The sequence below is a fragment of the Lates calcarifer genome, linkage group LG18 (assembly GCF_001640805.2).
Source record: "Lates calcarifer isolate ASB-BC8 linkage group LG18, TLL_Latcal_v3, whole genome shotgun sequence".
In the NCBI taxonomy this organism is placed as follows: domain Eukaryota; kingdom Metazoa; phylum Chordata; class Actinopteri; family Centropomidae; genus Lates; species Lates calcarifer.
The window spans coordinates 16845583-16872700 of record NC_066850.1 but is presented as its reverse complement, the minus strand read 5'-3'; the positions used below and the strand labels follow the sequence as shown (position 1 = coordinate 16872700).

General features: G+C 42.3%; 2 protein-coding genes across 6 annotated transcripts in view; one reads left to right on the top strand and one right to left on the bottom strand.

Moving 5' to 3' along the window:
• Positions 1-11950, bottom strand: part of chst11 (carbohydrate (chondroitin 4) sulfotransferase 11) — a 72220-nt gene extending 60270 nt beyond the window's left edge. The window contains exon 1 of one of the 2 annotated variants that reach the window (XM_018697161.2): positions 11691-11950. In XM_018697161.2, the coding sequence (XP_018552677.1) occupies positions 11691-11808 (118 nt within the window). In that variant the 5' untranslated portion in view covers positions 11809-11950. The remainder of the gene's footprint in view (positions 1-11690) is intronic. The other variant, XM_018697162.2, reaches the window with a different exon arrangement.
• Positions 11951-21917: 9967 nt separating this feature from the next.
• Positions 21918-26877, top strand: nfyba (nuclear transcription factor Y, beta a). Of its 4 annotated transcripts, none has more exons than XM_018697200.2 (7): positions 21918-22045; positions 24013-24106; positions 24195-24325; positions 24937-25134; positions 25936-26005; positions 26123-26202; positions 26332-26877. In XM_018697200.2, exons 2-7 carry the CDS (start codon positions 24013-24015, stop codon positions 26362-26364), a joined length of 606 nt encoding a protein of 201 aa, XP_018552716.1. In that variant the 5' UTR covers positions 21918-22045; the 3' UTR covers positions 26365-26877. The 4 variants fall into 4 exon arrangements, with proteins under 4 accessions (XP_018552716.1, XP_018552713.1, XP_018552715.1 ...); XM_018697197.2 differs by having other exon boundaries at positions 25927-26005; XM_018697199.2 differs by lacking the exon at positions 21918-22045 and adding an exon at positions 22063-22341 and having other exon boundaries at positions 25927-26005.
• The last annotated feature ends 241 nt before the right edge of the window (positions 26878-27118 follow it).

The following is a 27118-nucleotide window of genomic DNA, read 5'->3' as shown; positions in this document are numbered from 1 at the left end:
CCCTGCTCCCTCCTGCTCCTCTGTTATTGATGTCCAAATGTGGCTAACGCGTCGTACGTACTCTCAACTTACTGCTCGGGGGTAAAACCTAACAACCAAATCAATATTTATCGGCAGCGGCAATGTGATTACATTCCCACCACAAACTGCTGCTGCTGCTGCTGTCAGCGGTGCAGACAAGCAGGGGCAGCCGTGCATAATGACCACAGGGAAACGTTCCACTCCCACTATACACTTATCAACAAACCAGCACATAGCACACACACATAGACACACACATAGACTTCAAGGTCTTCAGACAAGATGTAGCACTGAGCCCTCTGACCTGCATCCAAACTTGATGCATGTAATTTAAAGCTGTTTTTGTAATTGCATAATGATCTTAAATCAAACAGTGGGTCTGTTACAGAGACAAGCATTTGGGGGCAGCAGGGCGATGTGTGGGACTGAGTCAAAATAAACTACAGTGGATATGTAATAAAAGAACATGTCACCCAGAGCAACGGTGTGACTCACTGATGTGTTTTTAATAGTTTTTGGACAACAATGGAGCACTATGGCACAGAGGGATGAGATATACCAGGCTTTGGATAGAAGAGAACATGTTGACAACTTGTTGTCATGTTGGTTTGGGTCTGCACATGACATTTGTTGATGAATAAAAAATATTTAATATAGAGAATATAGCCAGATGTTTCCTTTAAAACAAGACTATGCATTTTTGGCATCTTGGGGAATAATTCATCTGTGTCCAAAACATTGCTGTATTTTATGTGACACTATTACATAAATGAAAACAATTCAACTAATCATCTGATTCACTTAACACAGTACATATAGTTGTTAGTTAAATGCACAATCAGCATTCAAAGATAACATTTTTATTCCATGAAGAGGTCATGTTTTAAATGCACAAAATGCAGCAAGAACAAAGTATCTGCACAACTACCCAGTCACTACAGAAAGTAGCACAGTGATTCAGTTTGTATCCTCACAAAAACATTTAGTCCTGAAATGCAGCCACTACTTGTAGGTCATGTGACACAACCAACATGAGATTGTCTTCCATTTTCATTGCTAATTGTTATTGTTGGTGCGTAACTGCTCACTGGCACAGATTCCCGGCACAGAGTTCACCGAAAGAGGACAATGGGGGAATTTACTTTGTCTCCTTGAACATATCACTTGATCACAGTGATTCCACTGAAATGGACTGATATTGTGACTAAGCCTCAACTTATTTTGGAAAGTACAATAACATTCAAGAGACCCGCAAGCTGAAAATGAACATTCAATTTCCATCTATTAATCAGTGAAGATGGCTCAGAGATCAGGTAAAGCCGTTGACCTTAGTCATTTGTCATCCTCTTTCTCCCAGCTTCTCCTGCCTTTCTGTTAAAATAAATGCATAGATGCCAAGAATCCATAGCATCAACATCATTCAGCACCTTTAACAATTATTTTTATTTTGAACCCTGTTTTACATATTTCTCTTTTCACTCTTTTAAAACTTACGTGATTTCTTAAAATGCACAGTCATGTCACTGCCTTTGCAGCTGACAGCCCTACATCTTCTACATGTTTTGTTCAGAGTCTCCACTGAGTACTGGCTCTTTTCCCTTCAGTAGCAGACACTCTTTCCACCTGCGCACAAACACACACACACACAGACACACACACAAAGGACGACCACAGACAGTCCAGATGTCAGAGTGGAAAATGGAAGTCTTACAGATGGTAGTCATGTTTCAGTTTACTCAGGCACACACACACTTTAAAACTAGCGCAGTCACAGTAAGAAATGATACTTCAATATCCAAAACTGCCACTGTGTGATTATATATGAACCAGAGGAGGATTTTTTGGCAGTATTCACTCTGTGCTTTCTGGAAACTGACTGAACACAAGACATATGAATATTCGTCAAAACAGGCATTAAACAACCCTATCAACCTGAGCCACACTTCACTATGCATGGCAGGCAGATGCTGACGTGCAGACAACACTCTTGACTCGAACATCACCTATCATTAACATCCCTGCCTCTGATCTGCATGCCACACCTTTCATCCTGTTGTGTTTCAACACGAGATGCACGCTCGCTGCATTAGATTTTATGGCAGCGTTTGACATTGCAATCACAGACAACTCAGCCTTGGACCGGAAGAATCAAAGACGCAGCAGACTCCTGTTCTCCAGACAGACGGTAGTTTTCCAAGGAGGAAAAGAGGGTGTGGTGACGGCTGTTTTCCCATGTTCAGCTCCACCAGTGTGCGTCTGCTGTGTCAGACGGAGAGAGTGTGTTTCATGTGTGTAAATCTCTTCAGGCAGGGAAGCCTGCTGATGACGAATAGGTCTAGAGGCCTCACACACACACACACACACACACACACACTGGTCTTTTGATAGTTGTGAGGACACTTGTTAACATAATGCATTCTCCAGCCCCTTACCCTAAACTTCCTCATCTCTACTAAACCCCTAACCCTCACCTCAAACCTGATTCTAACCTGAACCCTAAAACCAAGTCTGAACCCTAAAACAGTGTTCTGAATGTACGAGGACTGGCCAAAACACAAATGTGTCCACACAAGCATAAAAAGACATGTTCACATACTCATACACACACACACACACTCTGAATTACAGACAGTGTCTGTCTATTGTTTTCCCACAGAATAAGCCTGTTTGTTGTTCTGTGCGGGGTGAATGTCTAACTGTGTCTGTTAATGACTCAATGGTCATAAAAACTCTGTGTTAGTGTGGGTGTATGCTCTATTTCTATACTTAGACAGAAAAAGTGTCCTCACAAGAGTAGGAAGAGGGACAAATCTTTCCAGTCTAGGTTAACTCCTTTTACTGGATATTTTAGTTCTCAATTGAGCTTGGGTAAAGTGTGTGTGTGTGTATTTATGTCTCCTTCTTTGTGGCAGCTCTTTCATCGCCTCTCTAATGATGTCCAGACACTCATACAAATGATCAGCTCAGCCTAGTAAATGAGGAGTCCTCAGCGTCAGGCTCTGGCCGCTGCCTGACCCACAGTCCAGACGGCGGAGCGGCACAGTCAGCCTGTCTGATTACTCAGACAGACACTCGGGAGGACATGTGGCACTTAAAGCGGTCTACGCGATCTAAAGCCTGATGGTAACCAGTCTGCTGTGTTTGGCAGGTTTTGAGATTTTAAAGAGTTTGTACAAGCCTGTGCAAAAGAGGTCCAGTCACAGCGGACTGTGACATGCTTCCTTTTATCACGTGAAAGTTTAGGATTCAGATCTCTCACCTCCTGAGAAGGCAACGCATCAGAGCCATCATAATTACATCCAATGTGGTTAGCCCATCACCATGGAATATTTAATATTTCTGGCTTCATCATCTGTATTTATAAGAGATGGCTTTTATTATTCAGACTTATATATGTTTGTCGTGGCTTTATTTAGATGTGACGGGATTGTTAACGAGCTACAATGCTCACACAATATTTGCCACATGGTTTACAGAGGGGGTGCTGTCAGTGCCAGAGAACAGTGGTGAGTTGAAAAGTGTTTTCTGTTCACTCACAGGCTGCACCACTGATGGATTTTACACTTTTTTTTTTTTTTTTTTTGTAAACACACTTTGGGACAGTCTCTCTTCAAAGTTATTCTTGGTAAGTGACGAAAAGTAGCAATGACAATAGTTCCAACCCTGCTTACAGTCTCACCTCTGCACCCAATCAATCACTCCATAAAGAGGGCATGCACGAGTTACTCAAACTGCAATGCTGGAAAAGTTGTAGGGAGGGGAAGTGAACATCGTCTGACAATCTGATTAACAATTATTGTGGGTATGAGAGGTGCCTGACTTCTCACTGTGAACCCACTGAATTAGTAATACTAATGGAAGCTGAAAATAACCATAATAAGGGAGTGCTAGTCTGTTAGATATTGATTATATGCAAGCCTCCCTTTTAAGGAAAAGTGACCAATATCCTTAGTCAGACATGAGACTAATATATTCAAAAGCATCACATTTACATAACAAGGAGCATGTCTGAAAAGGGGGTTTGGATTGGTTTGTGGAAACTGGAAATCTGACTGTGATCTGGAACAGTAGTTAAAGAAATCTAAACAAATGGGACTGTAATCTGCAGAATCAGGCACTGAATGCACCACATGGGATCTGATCATTTCCAACATTCCACAACAGCAGCAGCATCAAAAAAGAGATAAAGATGCTGAAATCACCTCATAGACACCACTTTCATTCATCATTGTGTAACAGTAGAACATAGTAGAAGAATTTGAGGAACTGGAAATTCACATGACAAATTCTAGAGTTTTCTAAATGTATTTTTTCCACACAAGTTGTTCTAATTTTGTGCTGGTTTGACCAATAGATAGATGCCATTTTCCCTCCAAAGCTTTGCTGAGGAACAGAATGGGGCGCTGTATGTGTGGCAGCTAAACTGGGTTTACTGGTGCTGGATGTGGATAATAGGACACAGCAAGTGATTCACTTCTCCCACTAATGTGCAGGAATGTTTGATCCAGGATTTAGCAGCAGAGCTGGACAGGAAACCAGCAGTAGCACTAAGATCACACAAACAGGACATCCGGGATACACTCTCACAATACACACACACAGGGGGTAGAGGAGTGGGCTGGGGTCGTGAGATGGCAGCACAAGCACATCCACACCCACGAGCATGAATGCACTTGCATACACACAAACACTGGGTGCAGCTATCTTATTTCATCTATGTGGGTCTTCTCCTCACTCAGTAGCTCTCTCACTGTGTGATAACATCAGTCAGGCTCTGTGTGGATCACCAAAACAGGACAGCCCTGTGACACACAGCAAAACTGAGGAGCAACAAACAGTCTTAACAAAGACACAACTCAAAAAAAGTACCAGGGGAACAAACACAGATTGTGCAGAGGGATCAGCAGAGTCAGAGCTTTCCTGTAGAGATCGCTTTTTGTGACACTGACCAGGTACACACCGAAAATGACAATAATGACAGAGGAGTCCAAAATGATGAAAACAATCTAATTAGCTGCATCACAACAGTCATTGTAGAACCTATTACTGCAACTAAGAATTTTGTGTGGTATCACTTCAACTAATCAATTAACTGTTTGGTCAATAAAGTATTCAAATAATGGTGAGAAATGACCATCATGCTCACAAGATATCTTTAGATGTCTTGTTTCATCCAACCAATAGTCCAAACCCCATACTGCTGGCTGCAGATACAGGACTTTAAAATGGAGAAGGGCCCACTTTGGTAGAAGTTTTGTAGCCGGTGATTTCTTGCCATAGATAAGCATAAATATATAAGCCTGTGTTCCTCACAAGTGAATGTGTGGAGAAGACATATATGTGTCTATCTGTCTGCATCATGTGCTTTGGGCTCGTGACTGTTTACTGTGAGACATAAACATATTCAGATTGTGAATACAAACCTGCCGTCCTGGGACAATAAAGATTATCTACTTATCTGGGCAGGCCCTGGGAGCATTAATGTTGTTACTTTGTAACTTGGTAAAAGAGCTTTTTTTCAAGTGTAGCCCCATCTTTTCAAGTATCTATGGTGTTAAAATGGTTGGTCAGTTAATTGTTTAGTCGCTCAAAAAAGTGTTTAATCCTTAAAGGCATAAATCAGGCAAAGATTCCAGATCTTCCAATGTGAGAATTTGCAGCTTCTGCCCGTTTCATGATTGTAAATTCAGATTTAGATTGTGTTGAATTTTGGTGAGTGAGTGAAAAGCTCCATTGAAAGACTGGACACTTTTACAGACAGCTTCAAGGATTAGAGCCCATCTCTCTGATTACAGGGTCTCGTGTTTGAGGTCACTGACCCCAGCAACTCAGCACTCTCTCCCTACACTTCAGTTATAGCCGACACTGCTGCCGCAGACCAGTGAAGGTGAGGAATTTCGAGTTTCCTGCAGAAATTCCAGGCAGGAATATTTTATTATTTCTCAAGACTTTCCCATTCCTTGCTTCAAACTGGGGCATGTCAGTTGTTGTGGAAATCTCTCCCTTGCACAGTAAAAAAAAAAAAATTGAGGGATTTGAAATGAGGTCATTAAGGTCAGTCTCTGTGTGCAGCTGACTGCTCTGGAGACACAAGGGCTGAAATGTGAGCGCATGACTTTAAGGCCTGGGTGTACAACAGGTTACCACACTCAGGCTGTAAAATGCACAGCACAGAGCAGAGCTGCAGTCTCAGTGCGCGCACACACACACGCCGACTCTAAAATATCCCAGAGGCACCTCACAAAAAAACCAAACAAGTAGCTCACAGAGCAAACTGCCTTATTAGCCACGCTGATCTCAGCAGCTACTCTGCCTTTAAAAGGAGCAGCAGAGACTCGGCCTGATGAGGCAGACTGGATCTGTCACAGGAACTATGTGACCCTACGCTCAAAGTGAAGTCAGACAGACAAGACAGAGGTGGAAGGACACAGGTCCTTGCTCAGGGTTGGCAGTTAGCAGTGGCTAGACTAAATAAGCTGACCCTTCAGGATGAAATATAACAACAGATGTGTCAACCTCACTTTGGCCTGAATGACTGAATGCCCGGCTCTTTGTATGTAGGGATGTATGCCGTACTGGGAATCTGTGGTTTGCTTCCTAAAACTCTGCACATTCATGCTGGAAAAAGCTTTGGCCTGAAATTCACGACTCAATATTTCAGAAAAGCAGACAGGACTGCTGTCAGTAAGCATCTTTTATAACTTAAATAATGTGAGCTTTCCTATGACGCCGACTGTTTTTTTATCAGATACAATCTCATTTTTTTTCCAAAAGCTGCATATTTCATTTCAATTTAGAACAAAACTCTTAAAGGACTCCACCCAGTCCACCAATATGTGATAGAAGGTTTGGTCCAAAATCACCATTCTGTGATGGATAACTCTACACAATTTCAGTATACAGCATATTTAAGCACCAGTTCATAAGTCAAAAATGTTCCAAGTTGGTTTCATCTAACTAACAGTCCAAAACCTATTTTCAGTGAACTATCATTTAACAAAGAAAAGCAGTCAAGTACTCAGTAAGATACTCCAACAGCAAGGGTTAGCTTAGCCCTGGTGACTGCATACAATACTGTCTTCACAAATCTGCCAACGCTGGACAATGTAAGCCAACTAGTTAGCATTAGCTAGGCAGCTGGGATGATCGAGGTACATTGTCACATTGTCCAGTGAGCACAGAAGCTCCATCAAACTCCCCATAAGACAGTGAACTAACACAGCCCTAAATGAACTTCAAATTATAATCCTTAACACCAATAGCATAGAGTATAGCAGAGGTGAATAAAATTTAGATTGAGTATAGACTGATTTAGTATATTGACAAAAATTTCTAAAAAGAAATCTCACTTTCTCACTCCCAGGACACTCAGGTCTATACCAAGAGCCAGTGGCATGTGGTGACATTTACAGACCAGGCAAGCTGTGCCAAACAACTATCCACACTGACTCCTACTCGTTCTTCCTGGTCTCCAAAAACAGTTACTTAAGTTTTATTTTTGTTTAAATGAAGAAAATTCTGGCACATCCATTATAGTCCTTTGGTGATATAATACAGAGGCAAAATATCTATTTATCTATCAGTTCTATCTGATTATCTATCAGATGCTGGAACTTGGGTCTTGAGGAGTTGTAGCATTTATTGACGGACAAATATCCCCAACATTGCACTGCTATGTTCACAGCTATACTGCTAACTTCTAACTCTCTGCTCCAGTTGTTGGCCTTACCACTCCCTCTCTCTCACACCCACTACACACACAACCTACATACTCAGGTATCAGAAACATTATATTCCTATATTCCTTATAGGAGTTTCGCTTCTTGTGTTACAATGTCCTGTCTCAACCTTATCAAACTTACTGCAGATCTTGCACAGAGATCATAGAATCAGAGGGTGAATTGCTGGCTTATTTGCTACTACCTCTAAACGCTTAGTTTCCACACACATATGTGTATGCGTGTGGTGCATTCAATGATCTCAGAGCGGTGGAAGTTGGGTCAAAGGCAGCCTGACAAGCATACTAGTGGCTATAGCTAGTCACCCATGAAAGATTCCAGTATTATCCTTAGTGCAGACGCTAACGTACAAAAAAATGTTGCTCCCCTCCAGCCTTTGTCTGCACAGTGACACGCTCATGCCCATGAAAATGACAGAGAATTGCATACGATTGCCGGTACCTCCCAGAGACAACAGCCTGCTGCCGCCACAAGTAGGCGTTAAATTACATGATGAATGCAAACAGGCAATATCAGATTCTTTATGTGTCAGAATGCTGTTCTGAGAAGCAAGGAGAAACATCGCTTCCACTTGGGTTTCATTCTCTCTGATGTCTATCTTTAGCTTTAATTTGCCTTGCTTGTCGTGAGGGAACGCCACAGTTGACCAAAAGTTGGCATATACCTTAAACACAAACCGGAGACTGAGCATGAGAACTGGCCTACCGGACTGTTTCCACTGCTGCCATGCTCTCTGTTTGCTTTAACTACGACTGACATTTCACTCCAAACAAAATCTAATGCAGCAGTGTAGGCTAAAACCACTGTACTCGCAGTAACTCCAGGTTTGTTCACTCTGTGGCTTGATGTAGAGAAGACAAGAAGTAAATATCAAGTCATTGTACCAGTGAAGCCTAATGTGGCTTCTTTGTGGCCATAAATCAGACTTTTTGTGGTATAAACACAATGTATTACAAGCCTTTAAGTTTGCAGTGTGTGTTGCACAGTGTGACACACTACACACACAGACACACACACACACACTCCATCCCCTTTGTCCTTTTTACAAGAGGTCATGACCCCACAAGTCCTGGAAGAGAGGTGAGAGTTTACATTGGGAGGCCGAGATGGGATTCCCAGGTCTGTTAAACATGCCTGAACCACGGAGACGCTGCCTGAAACTTTATCTGATGGACAACAATGATGTGTGCTGTGTGTGTGTGTCTATGTGGGTGTGTGCTTGAGAAAGAAAGGGGGGAGAATAGGGAGAGAGAAAAAAATCAAGACAGTAATGAAGTCATCCCAGAGAGAAGACAAACAGACTGAGATAGAGATAAGGAGAAGGGTTATAGGGGAATTCAACAACACACACACACACACAAAACTCACTAGTATTCATCTCACCTGTGTAAGCCTACATAAATGCCCACTGCATCACTAAAAAGTTATACCCAAGTTCCTGCGCAAACACTCTACTTTAGACGTCTCCTCTTCAATCAGAGCATCCTGGATGCAGCACCCTGTCATCACCACTACAAAATAAAACATCCACTTTGTGACCTGTCTATGTGTGTGTGTGTGTGTGTGTGTGTGTGTGTGTGTGTGTGTGTGTGTGTGTCAGACAGAGGCCGACTCTAAGAGCAGAATCCAGGGATCGCTAACTTGGATTTAGTGGGGTCTCGGTTCAGTTTTTACGATGAATTCTCTCCCTGGAAGCTCATTTAATGACGGACAGTAGAAGAGAGGTCTCACTCCACACAGTGCTCCTGTGACAGGGTACGAAATACACAGACAACACACACTGATGAGCCAAAACACTGGCTGCCTACGGACCTGTTGGTCCTCTAGGTGCCACCAAAACAGCTCTGCTACTGCCTACCAAAGACATGGACTCTACAAGACCTCTGAAGGGACCCTGTGGTATCTGGCACCAACATGTTAGCAGCAGATCCTTTAAATCTTGTTGGATGAGCATATCCCCCATACACCTACCCACCCACCCACACCCTGTCTCTGGTTTACAGTTCTTCTTCTTGGACCACTGTCGCTAGGTAGCTACCACTGCTGATCAGGAAGCCCCAACAAGCCTTGCTGTGAGATGCTCTGACCCAGTGGTTTCATTCAGCATGAGCATCAGTGCAACTGTTACTCTGGATGATTCGACACTGTCAACTGTTTAACAGGACGATCACTTCGTAAGAGAGTAGCGCCAAAGAAAACTGGGGAGAAAGATGTTGCCACAAAATGTTATAAGATTTTTTTAATGCTGTGAAGACCTTTTTTTTTTTTTTTTTTTTAAAATCACCTCCATTGATTTGAATGGAAGCAGAAATGATTAGCTTATCATAAGGACTGGAGATGGAGAAACTAGCTCCGTCCAAAGGGAACAAAAATCACCCTGCAACACATTATATTTATCCATACACAACCAAAGTGTTAAAACAAAACTTGTTGTCATTTACTGGAGGTTTGTGCACTGCACTATTATTTTATTTTATTAGAATTGCCCATTACAGCAGACCTGACATATTTCTGAACTCTGTTCTGACTCTAAGAGACCCCAGCTGTAAAACATGGTTAAATACTATGAACTTTACTCTGCTGTGGTTCTGTGATTGGTGGGTACTGTGACTGGGGGGTGGGGGGGTGTCATGTGTGTATCATGGTGATTTTTCCCTGTGGGGATTAGAAATATCAGCTGCTACCAGCTGCAACACAGGTGACTCACAGAGAGCCGGTGTGTCTGGAGAGATACGCCTCCTGAATCAGAGATGTAGCAGAACGTCTGTTGAGCTTAACGCTGGGGAGATTCCTGCTCTCTGGTCTACCTCATGATTCATCGGTCTTGTCTCCGAGAGGTTCCATCACTCAGATTCACCAAGTCTCTGTAACTCTGCCTCCACATCATCACCTATACAGACTGATGCACATTTCTGCATGTTGGCTGGCACATCCCCTTTTATCTCACCAATGGACATTCCATTACAGATCCTACAGGAGCTATCACAACCTGACAAATCATAGTATGCCATATAGAGTCTAAACTGCAGACTCTCTGTCTCCAACAGCAGCATCACAGGATTATCATTTCTGTTGGGAATGATTCAGTCTCTGTTCATGGAAAGCAGATACCCAGAAACCCTCTCCGTACAGTAAACCTGTTGTACAGTAGGTCAGCAGCACTGAGTCTACATAATCTGTGCGCTGCTGCTTTGCGCGTCTGAACGCTGGTTTCTTTGATTCAGTTCCCTACTTTAACATACTTTGATGCACATTCTTCCCCCGCTGATACGGAGTGGACGTATCGCGTGATAAATTAAACGGGGGGGTCTCCGGCCGTGCGCAGATCAGACAGGACATCGCTTTTAGGTTTCCCTTCGCACGGTTTATTTTTAGACAAAGTGATTTTCCCATCACAGCTCGGTCTTTTCCCTCGATCCGGATGCTAGGCACCTCTAGGTGGGTCAAAATTGGATCGCCTCAGGCTGCGAGCGCCCACTCTGTCAAAAGCCCACTTGCCTGCCCGTGCACCGAGCCACGTTTCTGGAGACAAAAACCCTCCCTTTACCATCTCCATGCCACTTGTCTGTCAGCTGACGGCGAACAGCGCTTGGTCGCTCGCGTCCAATCACACCTAAAACGCACACCTCCACAAAGAGAAAAGATCCGGACAAAAGCGCAACAAGACAACCGACCTGTACTCTTGTAATTGTGCCAAAGAGAAGATTGATTTGAGACAGTGTGCGCCTGCTGGATGATTTACGCCTTCACGCGACACAACTATCAATTATGCATCTGCTGCGTTACTGTACAGCCTGAACAAATCGATGTGTCAACATGCCAGGAGGCTGCCAGACAAGACTCCATACATCAGTATAGACACAGCTGCACGCGCACACACACACACACACACACACACATCGGAGAGAGAGGAGAAGAGAGAGGTCCTACCTGGTTGGAACATACTTTGGAAATAAAAGATGACCAGAATAAAGGATCCCAAACAAGTGGCAAATACCATCCGGCATATCCTGCTCATCCTCATCAGTTCGCTCAGAGTCTGTTTCATGGCGGGGTGGAGAGGGTGGAGGGTGCCGCTTCGCTTTGTGAGGGGAAATGAAGGGCCGGTTTGTTGGAAGCTCCGGGGTCTCTGCTGGTACTGATGAGGATTGTCCGCCGGTCAATGAGCTGAACGCATCCAGCACGGAGCGTACCACTGTCGGGCTGTGGGTGGGGGTGGGGGGGGTGGGGTGGGGTGGGTTGGGACGGTACCTCCCCTCCCCGCTCGGAGGAAATGAGCGCGTCCAGATGTACGTTTCTGTTCAAGAGCATCACATTAAAACTATTTCATTTCCTTCATCTGAACACCGCAGGAGTATAATGTTTTTAACAGACACAGACCCACACATTAAAAGGATTCGTATTCATAAAATCATTTCACTTGGTAGAAACTGAAACTTGTGGTGAACTGCACTGTTCAAGTGTAGCCTATACTGTAAACTGCTGCTTTTATTCTACTCACTTACATTACTGCCAACAGTAAGGAGCTGAGTATAATTCTATTTGTATACAGAGGCACTGCAACAGTTTTAGTGATAAATGTACTTCATAGAATGTGTGATAATATTACAAAGAACTAGTGGTCATAGCAGTGGTGAAAAGTAACAACTAGACACATACAGTTTTGAAGTAACACAGTTGTGTGACACTTGGCAGAAGTATTCACCATTTTTAGCAAAACAACAATGCAAAAAATTTCCCACACTGCACATCTGGATTCAAGGTTTTATTTAATGGGAAAAAAAAGTACTTAAAGCACTAATACATATGCCTTTTCATTATGCAGAAAACATAGCCCCTTTGTTCATGTTATTATAGTATACTGTATTATATGATTGCATTATAATTACTAAAGCATTCATGTTTAAGCTGCATTTCAGTGTTGCAGCTGGGAGTGGTGGAGAGTTTAATGTATAATAATGCAGTGAGTCTATGTTTTGTGAGTAAATTCCTAACTGCAGCTTTAATATAATGCAAAAGCCCTTAGTGGAGTATCTGAAATGTAGTCGGTGGAGGAAAGAATAGATCATTTACTTAAAGTGAAAGAGGCATCAATTTAAAATTGTAGCTGGGGCAGGAAGAGCTCATTTGAACTACTTTATCTAGTGCAGTGTTGGGCAGTTGGCATAAAATATTTAATCTGTAAAGTCACTACAGCTGCTAAATAAATATAGAAGAATTAAAAGCACAGTTCTTGGTATAATAAGAGTGATATGTTTCGCTATGGGAGCAAACCTCACTGCAACCTTCAGAAGCCCTTATCCCATGATGCCAATCCTGATTGGGTGGTGAATGTGTTCATAGTGCCACCTACCATCAATAGTGTGTGTGGGTGACACACTGTCATTCAAGCATCAAGGGTTGTCCAGGGCAGGCATCTCACTCGTATTACTCAAAGAACCAGAGATATGTATGTAACCTTTTCATAACGTTTCATTCAGTGTCTCACTATGGGATGTCGTCGCTCATGCATTGTCAGACAGGCTTATCTGGCATCCACCATCCCGCAGAAGAGAGTCACCCTGTTCAAATGAGGGGCGAGGACCAACTCCCCACAGGGCAGATGTCCTGAACAGAAACTCACCTGAATAAGGCCCCAGATGCAGGCAAGACATGTGTCAAGTGTGCACAAAAGGTTGGGCTGGGCTTCAGTGTCATCCACATTTCCTCTGGGGCAAACTGAGAGCATGAAGGTTTCCCTGAGAGCCCATGGATATCATCGCCTGCTCATTTGGCCAATGCCAGAGCTAGTAGCTACACAGTTGTCAGAGACAGATGTTTCAAGCCCCTCCAGATCCACAACCACATCCAATTAGGCAACAGTTCGGAGACAGGGAGAAGCCTGCACGCTCCCATCATACCATTTTACCTCTCAAATCCACATGGCAGATGATGGTTGCCAAATACACGTTAACCATGGAAAAGGCCTTTTTATTTGGTCTTGCAAGAATGACAAAATCACTTTCACAAAACACTGTCACATCCTTCTTTGTGACACTATTCCTCAAACACTCCCCACCGGTACAAAGACCTAGTATAGGGATCTCTAGCATTTTGGATAGTGGCAGTTGCCCTCTGTGGGTGCTCCACCGTCATTGTACAACAGTCAGTAGCATCACCGTTGGAAAAGAGATGGTGATTATCCACGGCAGAGTCACCAGTATTACCCTGTGAGCACGAGGTCGGGCTTTCCCTCAGCAGGCACATCTCTCTTTGTATCTCAACCAATTTGAGCAGCCAAGTTTCTTTCTGAGTGGTGTACGTGTATGGTGATTTTATCAGCTGACGTCATGGCTAGAAAATTAGGATTCAAGCAGATCAGCAGCATGGAAATGGCTGGGAAGTGCTTGCTGGTTAACATGTAGAGTTAAGGGTTCACCTTTCAGTCACCGTTTCATACTTGTTCCATTGTCTGACAAAAGTAGAAACATGTCAATTTGAGCAGCTTTATTAGGAATTTGGCTGTTTTAAAATACTCTGTATGTGAGCACAGAGAAGGAGAGAAGCAATCAGAAACTGGATGAAATGTGGCAGAATGCAGATAGGATGCAGTTAGGCCATATACCAGCTGATCATTGGGTGAGAGGCGGGGTACACCCTGTACGGCTCTCCAGTCCATCACAGGGCCAACATATATGGAAAAACAACCATTCACACTCACATTCACACCTACAGGCTAATTTAGAGTCACCAATTAACCTGCATGTGTTTTGGACTGTGGGAGGAAGCTGGAGAACCTGGAGAGAAAAGCCCCGGGCTCGAACAAGGGCTCAAACCCGGAATCTTCTTGCTGTGAGGTGCTAACCACTGCACCACCATGCCGCCATATACTAGGTTTTAAAATTTTAAATAACTTTAAATGATGTATTTTTACAGTATGGTTTTATTTGGTTCAGATCCTTTATTTTACTTCTTAAATCACTGAATTCTAAGTACTACTACTAACTACTGTGATAGTAGTCATCCTTAAAGTATCATTAAAAGTAGCCATAATAAAAGTAGTACTCACAGTGACAAAAAGAGTGACAAAAACAATCTATGGGTAGAAACAGGTAGAGAAGTAGCAGTGATACCTGTGGTCATATCAATAGCCATTGTAGTGATTAACCAGTTGTAGTTGTAGCTTCATTTGCCTGTTCCACATACAACTCCAGTGCCACCTAGTGGTATAAGGCTGCACAAATGTTAAATGAAACTCCTCAACACTGTCTCAAGACAAACAGGCTTTGATAGATAGACCCTATGTAGCATCTTAATCTCGCTGTGAGACCTGCACAAAGTCATGGAAGCCATTTTGTTTCGATTAAATTGGTAATGGTATGTGAGCACATACCTTAAGAAGGTCCTGTGCACTTTTCCTAATTAGGACGTCTGTCTTACTTACACAAGCAGGTCTGACAGAGAGAGAGTCAGAAGGTGGTCTGGAGTATTACCTCAGAAAATGTGCATTTAATCATTGTGCTGTAGTGAACACAATGCATGACAGCACAGGCATTAATGTGGAGTGGATGGGACTCGTGACAAGCAACAGCACACCGCGAGAATTAAAATAACACCCGTGTTGTAGACTCACAGATGTACAATGCGAGTCGAGGTGGCAAGGGAAAACTAAGCTGGTTAGCAGCATGATTTAAAGAAATACCTGCACTCCGCTCCCTGCATTCATTTATATCAGATACTTCACTTAATGATCCACATGAATATTCAACAGTTGTTTCAAGGCTTTCGCTGTGCTTGGAGGTGCAGAATCAGAGAAAATATAAAGCAAGAAGAGCAAACAAGAGAGTGCATCAGGAAGTCTGGCCTAATGTCTTGATAAAGACAACATATGCATCAATTAAAGAGTGTTTTCCAATAAACACTATTAATTTAGGTAGTTCATTACATACAATTAAGACTGTAAACCCTTGAGGCTGGAGCCATAGCAGTAAAAACACAGTGTAAGCCTGAACTTTTGCTCCATGTAAATGCATCAAACCCCAGTCTTATCACTCTCCCAGAGCCTTTAAAAACTCTGTTAAATATAACTCTGTTATATTAAAGTGTACAGAGGGTTTCAAAGGCACAACCTTAGAGAGCAAGCTGAGAGGAATTAAAAAATGCATCGTTGGGACTATAGTTCATAAAAAATGTAAAGAAACTTAAATAGCAGCACAGACACAAACACACACAAAACAAGAGGTGTGTTTGCTGCAGAGCGTCAGCCCCTGCCCGCCTGTCCATCAGGCTTTGGGTGGGGACGTCACTGGAGCACCATCCTGCTGCCTGCCACTCTTCTGGGTATCATTACAAACACTTCTCTGCTGTTTTGTACTGTTGCTGTTGCTGTAACAGCAGGAGGCTAACCTCAGCAGTTTTTCCCCGGCATCAAGGCCTCAGACATACGTCAGGTTTTAGGTCAATGAGGTAAACACCTAGAGAGCAGAGGGAGACCAGTGCCTTATCAGCATGTGTCAGCAAGTCAGACTGTATTGCCCTGCAGAAGTTGAGGCAGTGTTTTTTTTTTCTTTACTAAAAAAAAGTGGAGAGAAAGAAATATGTCAAGGTCTCCAAGACCAAAATAACAAACAAAACTGACTGGAAAATAACCCAACTAATTTGTGAGGTCAAATAAAAGGAGGAGATTTTTAAAGAAGGCAGAGAAACCCTACAATGCTTTTACCAAGATTGAAAAAAAAAAAAATACTCCTGACAGTCAGCAGAGACAAAAGAGCTAAAAACCAAGCTTAAACTAGGTACCACAGTAAAACAAGCACAGGGTTTCTCCAACAAGGGAGTCAGCAACAACAGTAAAGGGTGAATAGGTGGAGTCTCAGGTGAGTGTTCCAGGCCCTCAATGAGAGAACAAAACAGGGAGACAGTGCTGCATTTCACTACCACCTGTATCACAGTATCTTGTAGGTAGACTCTGATCACTTAAAGTTTTCTATAAGCACAGGACATTAAAACATTCTTGCTGACTACTTACTAACACCTCTGAGATTTAACATGAAACCTCTAACCCGTGTGTGTGTGTGTGTGAATGGAGGAAAGTGATCTGTGGTGTAAAGTGATATGAAATGCAGTCCATTCACCATTTACCATATCAGCTTAAAGACTGATGATATATCAGAGTTGTGTTTACCACTTGTTTGTGCTGAAAACAAGTGGCCAGGACAATCAGTTACTGCAGGTTTAAGGTCATTAGGAGGAACAGTGCTCCTGTCTTCTGCTATTGCTGTCACTAAAAAATGCCGTGTTTTGCATTATATTACACTGTGCATCATTCACATACTATATAGTTGCCAATTAGGTAGAGATGTTAGGACATAGACAGGCTATTTCCAAAGAGAGGTGCCTCTCACAAGATCACAGATGTTAGACACGAAACATAAACTCATGCACAAAAAATGGCCTCTGTTCACCCGGGGCTTTTTTGTGCTTGGATATTCCTGCTTCCTCTACACTGACTTCAAGTTGTCTATAAGTGTAAGTGTGAATGGTTGTTTGTCTCTTTATGTCTGCCCTGCTGTCCAGGGTGTACCCCACCTCTCGCCCAGTGTCAGCTGGGATAGGCTCCAGCCCCCCTGTGACCCTTTAGGATAAGTTATATTAGCTGATGGATGGATGGATAGTTAATAAATTCAAAGGTTAAGAGGTTAAGAGAATATCTGACCTGAATTTATTTGCATTTGTACTTTTCATTCTTCTGCTTGCATTCAGCTGTAACTCCTGCTTTCCTCTCAGTGGTGTAGTTAGAGGACACCAACTCACAGCTCGAATAATTATCATATTAATGGGCTTTATGATAATGCAGTGATCTGTGAGCAGCTCTAGAGGAAAGTGAAAATGAGATGAAGGGGCAGGAGCAGTTATTGTTGAGGACAGATGCTTAAAAAGTTTAAATATGTAACTTCTCTCCTCTCAGTCGCTGTCTGACTCTGTCACTCATATATTTTGTCCTCCTTTAGAAAGCTGGAGGGTTTAAGAAAAAACAATTGCTCTTTGACCTCATGGCTCCTTCTCCAAGAGGCTATGAGAGAGGTTTAATTCTCTCTCTCTCTCTCTCTCAACAGTGGCCTAGAGTGTGTCATGGTGTAGCTCAGCCTGGAATGTGTTTAGTCTGCCCACATTTATTTGTTTGTGCATTGCAGGTTTTTTTTCATTCATTCAACATTCATGTGTGTGTTTTTATATGTGTGCAGTACTGGCAGCATCCAAGCCAAATTCAGCACAAGAGAGACAACAATGTTAAACTGTTTTGACTTAATATGATTTTGATTCACAGTGTGTGCTCTCGCCACCAGAATATGCCGCCTGTGGTCTCACACATGAGCATGCATGCTCAAACACACAGGAGTTTTCATGTTGCTGGTGTATCAGAGCTACTACTGGCCCCTGGAGTGGACTCTGCATGCAACACTTAGACTTTAACATTGCACTAATCACCAGTTGTAGCAGTTTAAGACCCAGATGTTCCCTCAGGAGTTGGCAGAGCCCAAAACAGAGCTAAGAGCTAATACTTTATTATAAGCATTTACTTATAATGGCCCATTCAGTGTGTATCTACAATTTGAATTGCATTTTTAAAGCTAGTCAGTTAATGAAATGGATTCACACAAATGAGTAACAGGAACATCAGACATGTAGTCCAGTATAACTTCACACACTGTGGACACGTTTACTATAGACATCTCTTCAACAGTCTCAACAAAAAACAGAACATTATGTACTTCACACAAAGGTAGTGTTTGTAGGTGTAACTGTATAGCATGTTGACAGGTGTTTGTGTTATTTTGTCCACCTCATGCCTCTCTGCATTCAGCCACTACAATGGTCTCTGCTAAAGTGCTTGGCTACTTCAATTTTCTTCACATTATATGAATTTATACATTCATATCATATATTTTAACATTTATGACATTATATAATATTGCTTAGAACCGCATGTAATTAGGTGTCAGTATCTAATCATTCCCAATATCTAATGTGGTGACATTGTAGCTATACTCATGTCCAAACAAAGTGAAGACTCTCACCAAGTGTGATATGCAATGCCTCGGTTATTAAGAAGAGATTTTTTTTTTCATTGCCTCTAGGGACATTTAGTCATAATGCCACAAGATGTGCAATAGCTTGCACCTCATTTATCCACCCACCCCTTTGTTATATTTCTAGCTCTTACCACAAATGACTTGGCACCATTTGAGATAAATGCATTTCAGAACTCATCTCTTCCCAGCTGGTGATAACTGTGTTGGTATCAATGTTTTCTGCCACTCACTGACGCACATTATCTTTGTGTAAATTAAACTCCCATTATTCAGATGCTTTTAATTGCACTTGTCATCCCTGATTGAAATATGATAATATAAATATTTATTCATTCATTATTGTTTTTGTGGGAAATCTTTAGCACTTGGTACCGGGCTCAGGCTTGACATCTGAAGACTCTGGACCAGATTCATAAGATAAGATAAGATAATCCTTTATTACTCCCACAATGGGGAAATTTACAGACATACTGTTTCTAATGGCTGAGAAACTGGGACCTCGCTCCAACATGATGGTGGCGACTCTGATTCAGGCATCGAGGCCCCAAGTGCTGGAGATATCCTTCAACGTTTTGTTGCAGTGAGGAAATGTGGCCTTACCAAACAACAGCTGGAGGCCACTGTGGGCATCTATCCTGGGTCGGCAGCTTTTTTCCACACTATGTCATATAAACAGCTGTGTTTCAATGCTATTAAGGCACAAAATGGCTGTCTGCTGCTTTTGATACCTATTGATTTTTTCCCTTGACAGCATTATTAATTCACTATAACTTTTTTGATGTCCTGTCACATTCTGTTTTGAGGTACTGTGCTGAGAATTCAACTTTGAGAAATTATCATGTTCAGCCCTTGACAAAGCTCCGCCGTCTGGGGTCAGTGCCAGAGCAGCAAATTCAAATGAGTCTCCTGCTCTGAACGCTGCCTTTCTGAATTATTGATGCACAGTATTTAATAAACCCCATCACCCACAGTCCATCTCTGAGGAAATTGACCTCACACTACATGAGTAGGTTAATACTTCAGATTTTTAAAACTTAATTAGTAAGGCATTCACTGGAGTGTAAAATGGAGGTCAATAGTCCTGGAGATGTCAGCCAAGGAGCAGTTTGGTGATATTGGTGTCTATCCACAGATCCCCCAATGGACTGATTAATTAGGTAGCTTGATTGAGGGAAGCAGGATGCTGTAATTATGGACCTTTTACTGACAGCATGTTTCATAGCCCAACATTAAAACCAGTTCCTGGTATTAATGTGTGGCTGAATGGTGAAAGTGAATTGTATGTACAAGCCTGTGGACCTGCTGAGAGCAGCACAGAGACTGGAGGGCACTCTACCTAGCAGTGTTTTTAAAGCGCCACCTACTGTTTTTTTTTTTTTTTTACACAACCAAGTGTTTCTTTTATAACTTTTGCCCTTTTTGGAGTATCCGAAACTCTTTTAATATTTTTTCATAAGAGGACATAGATACATACATGATACATGCAATGTTTCATGCAGATTATACTTACAGCATAAGATGAGAGTGGAAAACTAAAATTTAACACATTTCAGTATTTTGAAATGGGTGTGGCCTATACCATGAGATTCAATTTGAGGGAAGGTGTGGCTGTAAGGTTTTTGAATGTGCAATGTATGATGCGGGAGTTACTGAACACAACGCCCTTACCTTGATTATATCATCACGTACTGATGGACATACCTTTTACACTGTATACTGCAGGTCCACTTTTACCAACAGAAAAAATGACAAGAATAATAATAAAAATGACACTAAATATCTAACTAACTAGACTTGCAGGTAGGTGTTAATGGGACTCCAACTCCCCTGTGCAATTTACACCCAGAGGTCCATCCTGGCAGTGCATGTTGAACCTGCAGGACCCACCTGCACAATACAAGTCTTAGGTTGGATTTCTTATGACCCCAAATTGCAAAAATGTTTTGACACTGAGATGTTAAATTCCTTTTAAAGCTTCTAAATGTAAAACTAAACATGATCACAGTGTTATGGTGTGGAATGCAATCAAATACCAGGCAGAAATCATTTAAGGTTAATAGCTTTTGACTGAGAAACTTCTGTGAATTGAAAACACTACATCACACCCACCTGTAACAAAGGGCACTCACTAGTGACTGACAGCTTTGACCTAAATATTGCACAAGTGGGTTTTGTATTAATTGCACTTTTAACAAATAACTATGCACATTAATGACAGCACTTTGCACTTTGGTAGCAATATTAGCACTTTTATTTGCAAGATTTGCACAGAGCATTTTGAACATTTTGTATCAAATATTTATTTACCCTATGCATTGAATATTTGTGGAATATGTATTAAACATTTCAAGCTGTGATTGTGTTGTCTTCTGGCAACTGCTGTAGTGGGTACTCAGCTCTGCCTGAAAGAAAGAGAGAACGTTCCGGGACACCGGTTTCACAGGCACACTACCATTTAAAAAACACAAACTAAAAATAACACTGTATATCCCTGTCACACACACTGTACAATCTATGGGTCTAGCCCGCTCCACGAAGCTGTCGAACCCCATAATGGTGGGCTCCGGGATTTCGGGCATCACAATTGGAACAGTAATGTGTATGATGCCCCCATACTGAGCTGGGACTCTCTGTTGACGACCACTCTTCCTGCGTGGAGCTTCAGGCGGAAGGCTAGAAGAGATGCGTCCAAATGCAGACAGAAATGTAGGAATTATAGAATTTCAGACGATAACGACCAAACGACGTTACCCTGAAAGAGCGAATTTTACATTAAAGGCCATCTATAATTACATATTTAAAAAGTATAAAACCATACGAACACGTTGATGTAACAATCTCCTATTATATTATGCTTCTGAAAAATAAATACACATAATATGTGCACTTTCTTCTCATTATGGCGTTTCAGAATGCAGTGAGGCTGTGCTTGGTTTTGATTGTTACACTAAAACAGCTAACAAACAATTTTTTAAAACAGTATTTTAATCGTCTATCACATGCTATGCGTTTCCACCAGGTTTCCATTGCCGGAGTGACTTTAGACCTGCGGGGTAGGAGCTTGTAATGAGTCCCTGAACGTAGCGCAGCCCCCTGCCGGCCACAGGCGGCAGTGCAGCCGCGGCTCCGCGCTGGGACTGGTCCTTTCGCAGCCATTTTCTGTCCAACCAAACAGCCGTCTCAGGGAGGTAACCAACCAGGGCTTCATTGCAGGTTTGTGCTTGGCTCCGGCCAATGATTGCTAACCGATTTCTCGTTAGCTCGAATGGAAATGTCCGTCTCTGTCTGATTTTTATTTGTTGTCTGAGAGAATGAGTGCTGCTCATCAGGAAGTATCCAGCGGGTGAAACTTGAAAAGAAGTCTATCATTTCGGCCTCGGCCACGTCTTGCTCTGCTCTGTACGACAAAGAACAGGCCAGCGCGGTCTGTGCAGGCGCCAGCTGCTGTGGATTTACATTGAGAATCTGTCCAAGAGACACTATGTACCTGAACAGGTTAACCACAGAAGGTAACAGCCCGCTGGACAGACCCTCTCCACAGAGTTCAACTCAATTAACTTAGTTTCATGGAGACCAGTGAACTGGCTAGTTAGCTAAACATGTCACATACCCGCGCCTGACATCTGCTAGTCTGGTTAGCATACGATAGCTAAACAAAGATCGGTGTATTTAGCGTGTGGCTAACGGAAAGTGGCCTCACCCGGGTTACAGCTGTATAACACGTAAGTATAGAGCTAACCTTACTAACACAGTCAACTATCAGTCCTATTGTCGCGTCTATATAGTATTTAATTATATAACCCTGCACACTGTGGGTAATATGAAGGGGTTGTCTACCTCTTAATATGTGTCCGACCTCTGAAACATTCTGCACAACTAGCTGATATTTTTAACATGGAAACCTCGAACCAATGACCTGAAACACCTAGCCAGTGAAATGATGAACCAGCTGGTAGCTAGTCCCCTGGTAAACACACATAGGCAAAGCAAACCACACATTTGGATCAAGTTTAACAGTAACTGCTCCACCAAACAGAAAATTGACGTGTTTAGTGTTGATATCTGCAGCCATGTAGTGGATATGTCAGAAATGTTTAAATTCTTTTTGCTAATTGATAGGAAAATTAGCCATCACAACAACTCGAGGTCTTTCCAGCAATTATTCATGGCCATGTGTTCAATACGGAAGGCCCAGTACACATCCATCACATTGGGCATACCTGATATGATAATGGGAGTGAGATGAGGAGACTATGTATGAAGAATTGAATTCCCAATGTTTATGTGCAAAAAACAATTCAGTGCAAGTCTACTTTGCTTTTTCTGTGGCTTTAGTAACTGATGAACCTCATTAATGTGTATAGATTATGAGTCAATGGGAACCCCACCCCCTACATGGAAGCAAGGCACCCAGACTGAAAATACATAGAACGACCTACATGCATTCTCACTGTAGTCTGAAACTGTCCTTTCCTTTCAACCAAAATGTTCCCCCACTGCTGTCTTGGATATGTCTGCAGTCTCTGGGTTCTTAAACATCTTGATCTTAAAGGAGCCTAACTTTACCATAGGTGTGATAACTCAATCATGGTATAGTTGGAAGACAATAAAACAGGTGGGATGTGTAATATTTACAGAATATAAAGCTTGCCCCAACTTTAAATTGTGAATGAGAATGCATTTGAAGGATTCCAAAGTTGAATTGGAACTACTCCTTGTCATTGAGCAAAGATTCTCAAGCTCTAACGCAACACATATCCCATAATTTCTCCCAGCTAGTTTGTTAAAAGGTTTTCTTGGGTTCTGCAGTACCATATTAGCTTGCATGAGTCCATTGCTCAAAGCAGAGATAAGTGATATCAGTCCATGTGCAGTGTCAACATATACATAATTTGTTGTGGTTATATTTTGAGGTCATCATTAAGTAATTCAGGTGCACATGACGTGTAACACAGACTTATCCAGACCATTAGACTGTTAGTTACCATTATGTTTCACTTTACTGTTTTGAATCCCAAGGGAGTGTATGTGTGTGCACGCATGCCATGTGTGTGAAGTAGCTTGGTAAAACCTCTCAAACTTTCAGTGCGATTCAAAGTAAGTGGTTTTTAGATGTTTGGTCCACTCACTCTTTGCAGGTACACTGAAGTCAACATGTGTGATGTGTGTTTGTGTTTCAGATGGACGGAGACAGCTCAACCACCGACGCTTCCCAGCTGGGCATCACAGGAGAGTACATGGCATCTAGTCACTACGTTCTCCAGTCTCAAGATGGTGAGGAGCAAAGAGAGTGTGGCTGGTTTGAAAACAACCATCGGTGGGTAGCAAAGACCTGCTGACTCTGTGTGTTTGTTTTCTGTAGATGATGCAGAGGAGAGTCTGAATGACCATGAAGATGGCGGCGTCAAAGAGAACTACAGGGAGCAGGACATCTATCTCCCTATTGCCAACGTGGCTCGCATCATGAAGAATGCTGTTCCTCAGACTGGAAAGGTTTGTGAGGATTATCAGTTTCATTGTCAATGTCTTATTTTTGAGATTTTTGTTACTTATTCTTGCATCGAAGTAGCAGCACATAGAAAGTTTTTTGAGACTTAGATTTGGGCACAGAGACAGACACGACCAATAAAAACTTTACAGGAACGTGGGATTTTTCCCAGTAGAGTGAAGAGTAGTAGTAAATACAAATCTAATGTTAGCTAGTTAAATCGGCTTTTCTTCCTCTCTTTCCCTCTTGCCTCAGCCAGGTATTACTGCTGTCTCCACTTTCTGTGACTGTCATTTCAAATTAAAAGCCCTCTGAAGAGTCATGTAATTGGAATTTCCTAACATTGCAGTGGCCACAATCATTTTAGCATGGCCATTGCCACAAAACAAAGTGACCAAGGATGTTCCTCTTTTAAAAGGGTTTTCCTGTGGAGTCACTGCCAATGAATATGTATATGAATGTGAACATTTGTTTTAAATGAATTATTTTCTTTTGCATTGGCCTCATAGAAACAACAAACTCTTCTTTATTGCCAAAGGCTAGAGGCTATTTATTCGAAGACAGCTCTCCTGCTTTCTCTAATATGTGTGTGTATGATTTTTTTTCCCCCCAAAAGATTGCAAAAGACGCCAAGGAGTGTGTACAGGAGTGTGTGAGCGAGTTCATCAGCTTCATCACTTCAGAGGCGAGCGAGCGCTGCCACCAGGAAAAGAGGAAGACCATCAACGGGGAGGACATCCTGTTTGCCATGTCCACGCTGGGCTTCGACATGTATGTGGAGCCACTGAAGCTTTACCTGCAGAAGTTCAGAGAGGTGAGACGCAAAGTAGCCACAAGTGGCCACGTACGAAAGGAGTGCAATCGTATAATAACATGTACCATAATCGGATTATAGCAGCAAATGATTTATGATATTCTGTTCATATTTTTGTTTCCATCCTATGGAGCAGAGTCCATTTTATTTAATGGATCAGATCTCACTGTCATGTTTCTATCATGGTTCACTGCTCATCTTATCTGTGTCATTAGAATGGCTTTAGATGAAGTTTTAGCCGATTGATATTTTTCAGTCTAAGACTTGTTCAGATCTGGTCAAATGTAATGGGAATGTAAAAAGCTAGATGAGTACAAAATGCAGCAAGTTTTAGTCTTTGAATCAGTGATGAAATGGCCTGATCCAGTCCCACCCAGCAGTTTCCAAGCCAAGATTCTAAAGTGGCAATAAGTGCTGCTCGTGTAACCTCGGGGACCTTCAAGGAGGAACTCTGGATTAAAGTCTGTTTGGAGTCTGTCAAACTGACTGTAGCTCTGCTTCAGTCAGGAGGGGAAACTAGGCCTGAAAACTAACCTGACCTGGTTTTACATGGTAACTGAGGCCAGGATATATACCCTTAGATTTAATGCATAATCTGTCTTTATGAAACACACCTCTCATTGGCTCAGGTGTCTGTCGCCTTCTTCATCTAGTTTGAAGGTTTCTACATGTGACTGCAAAGGCTTAAAGACTAAATTAGTTTGTTACCAGATGAGACCATGTTCTTGTTTAGTTCCACATGTTGCTGTGCTCACATGTGTAATACTTAGTGCTTGTCTGGTTTTCTTCCAGGCAATGAAGGGGGAGAAGGGGATGCCTGGGGTGGCTGTGGGAGAAAGCCTGGGCGAGGATCTCACAGACGATAGCTTCAGTAAGTAGAACTAGTTTTAATATTTTTGATTTTGTTCAGATTGTCTCTTTCTGTGGTTTCAAGCTGTACTTTATGTTTGAAGCTCAGTCGCATTAAACCCTTTTCTCCACTCATCAGCAAACCCACTGCCAGCTGGGATTATCACAGCAGATGGACAGCAGCAGAACGTCATGGTATACACCACCTCATATCAACAGGTAAGAGCCCACACTGAGGCAGCAGCAGCAGCAGCAGCTCACAGCTGGGAGTGCCTGACTACTGATCTGGATGATTTAGAAAATAACACACACGCCATCTCCCAACCAAACTGTACGGCTGTGTTCCAGATTCCCACTGTACAGCAGATCCAGTTTTCATGACGAGGACTTACCCCAAGCCTGAACACAGCGGCTTCACACCTGGCCCGCAGTCACCTGATGACCTCTGACCCCACCACAGGGTAAAGATGGGCAAGGAGGGAGGAGGGAGAGGCATCTGCACAAACCCTCGTGTACAGAGAAATCACTACCTGTTGAATAGAAAGTGTAGTTTCTAGTTGTGAGGAACCAAATGTTTTGGAGTGCGTCCAAAGCAGCTGGGGAATTTGAGGCTTTATTTTAAAGGCTAGTCTTATTACATGATTTAGTGGTGGAATTGTTTTCGTGCGTGTGTATTAATGTGTTTGCTTTTATGCATTATTTTTTCTTGTGGGATGGATAGTAGTAGGGGGACGTGATGTTTTGGAGGCTTATTTTTGAAGGTCTTCTCTGTTTGAACTGAGAGAAGCCACGTTGTTACTGTCACATAAGATCATGCAGCTCTTTTGTAAGTTCACACAATTTACCATGTGCTTTAATGTCATGTAAATCCTTTGAATAAAAATTCAAAAGTGATGTTTAAATTTCCCCCTTTTTCATTCATCACATAACAGTGTTTACCATAATCACTTGGTAATGACCTGGGTTACATTGTCCCCCTCTAAACTAAATGCACATCGGTCACATGCTGCGCCACCACAAGTAAATTCCCAACCTGTCTGAAGAATTGTGTCAAGCAGCTCCAGTTTGCATCATTTTACGCTCTGTAAACTTTGAGCTGGAGCTTTCTTCTCTGCCGTCTGTAGCATCTGTACAC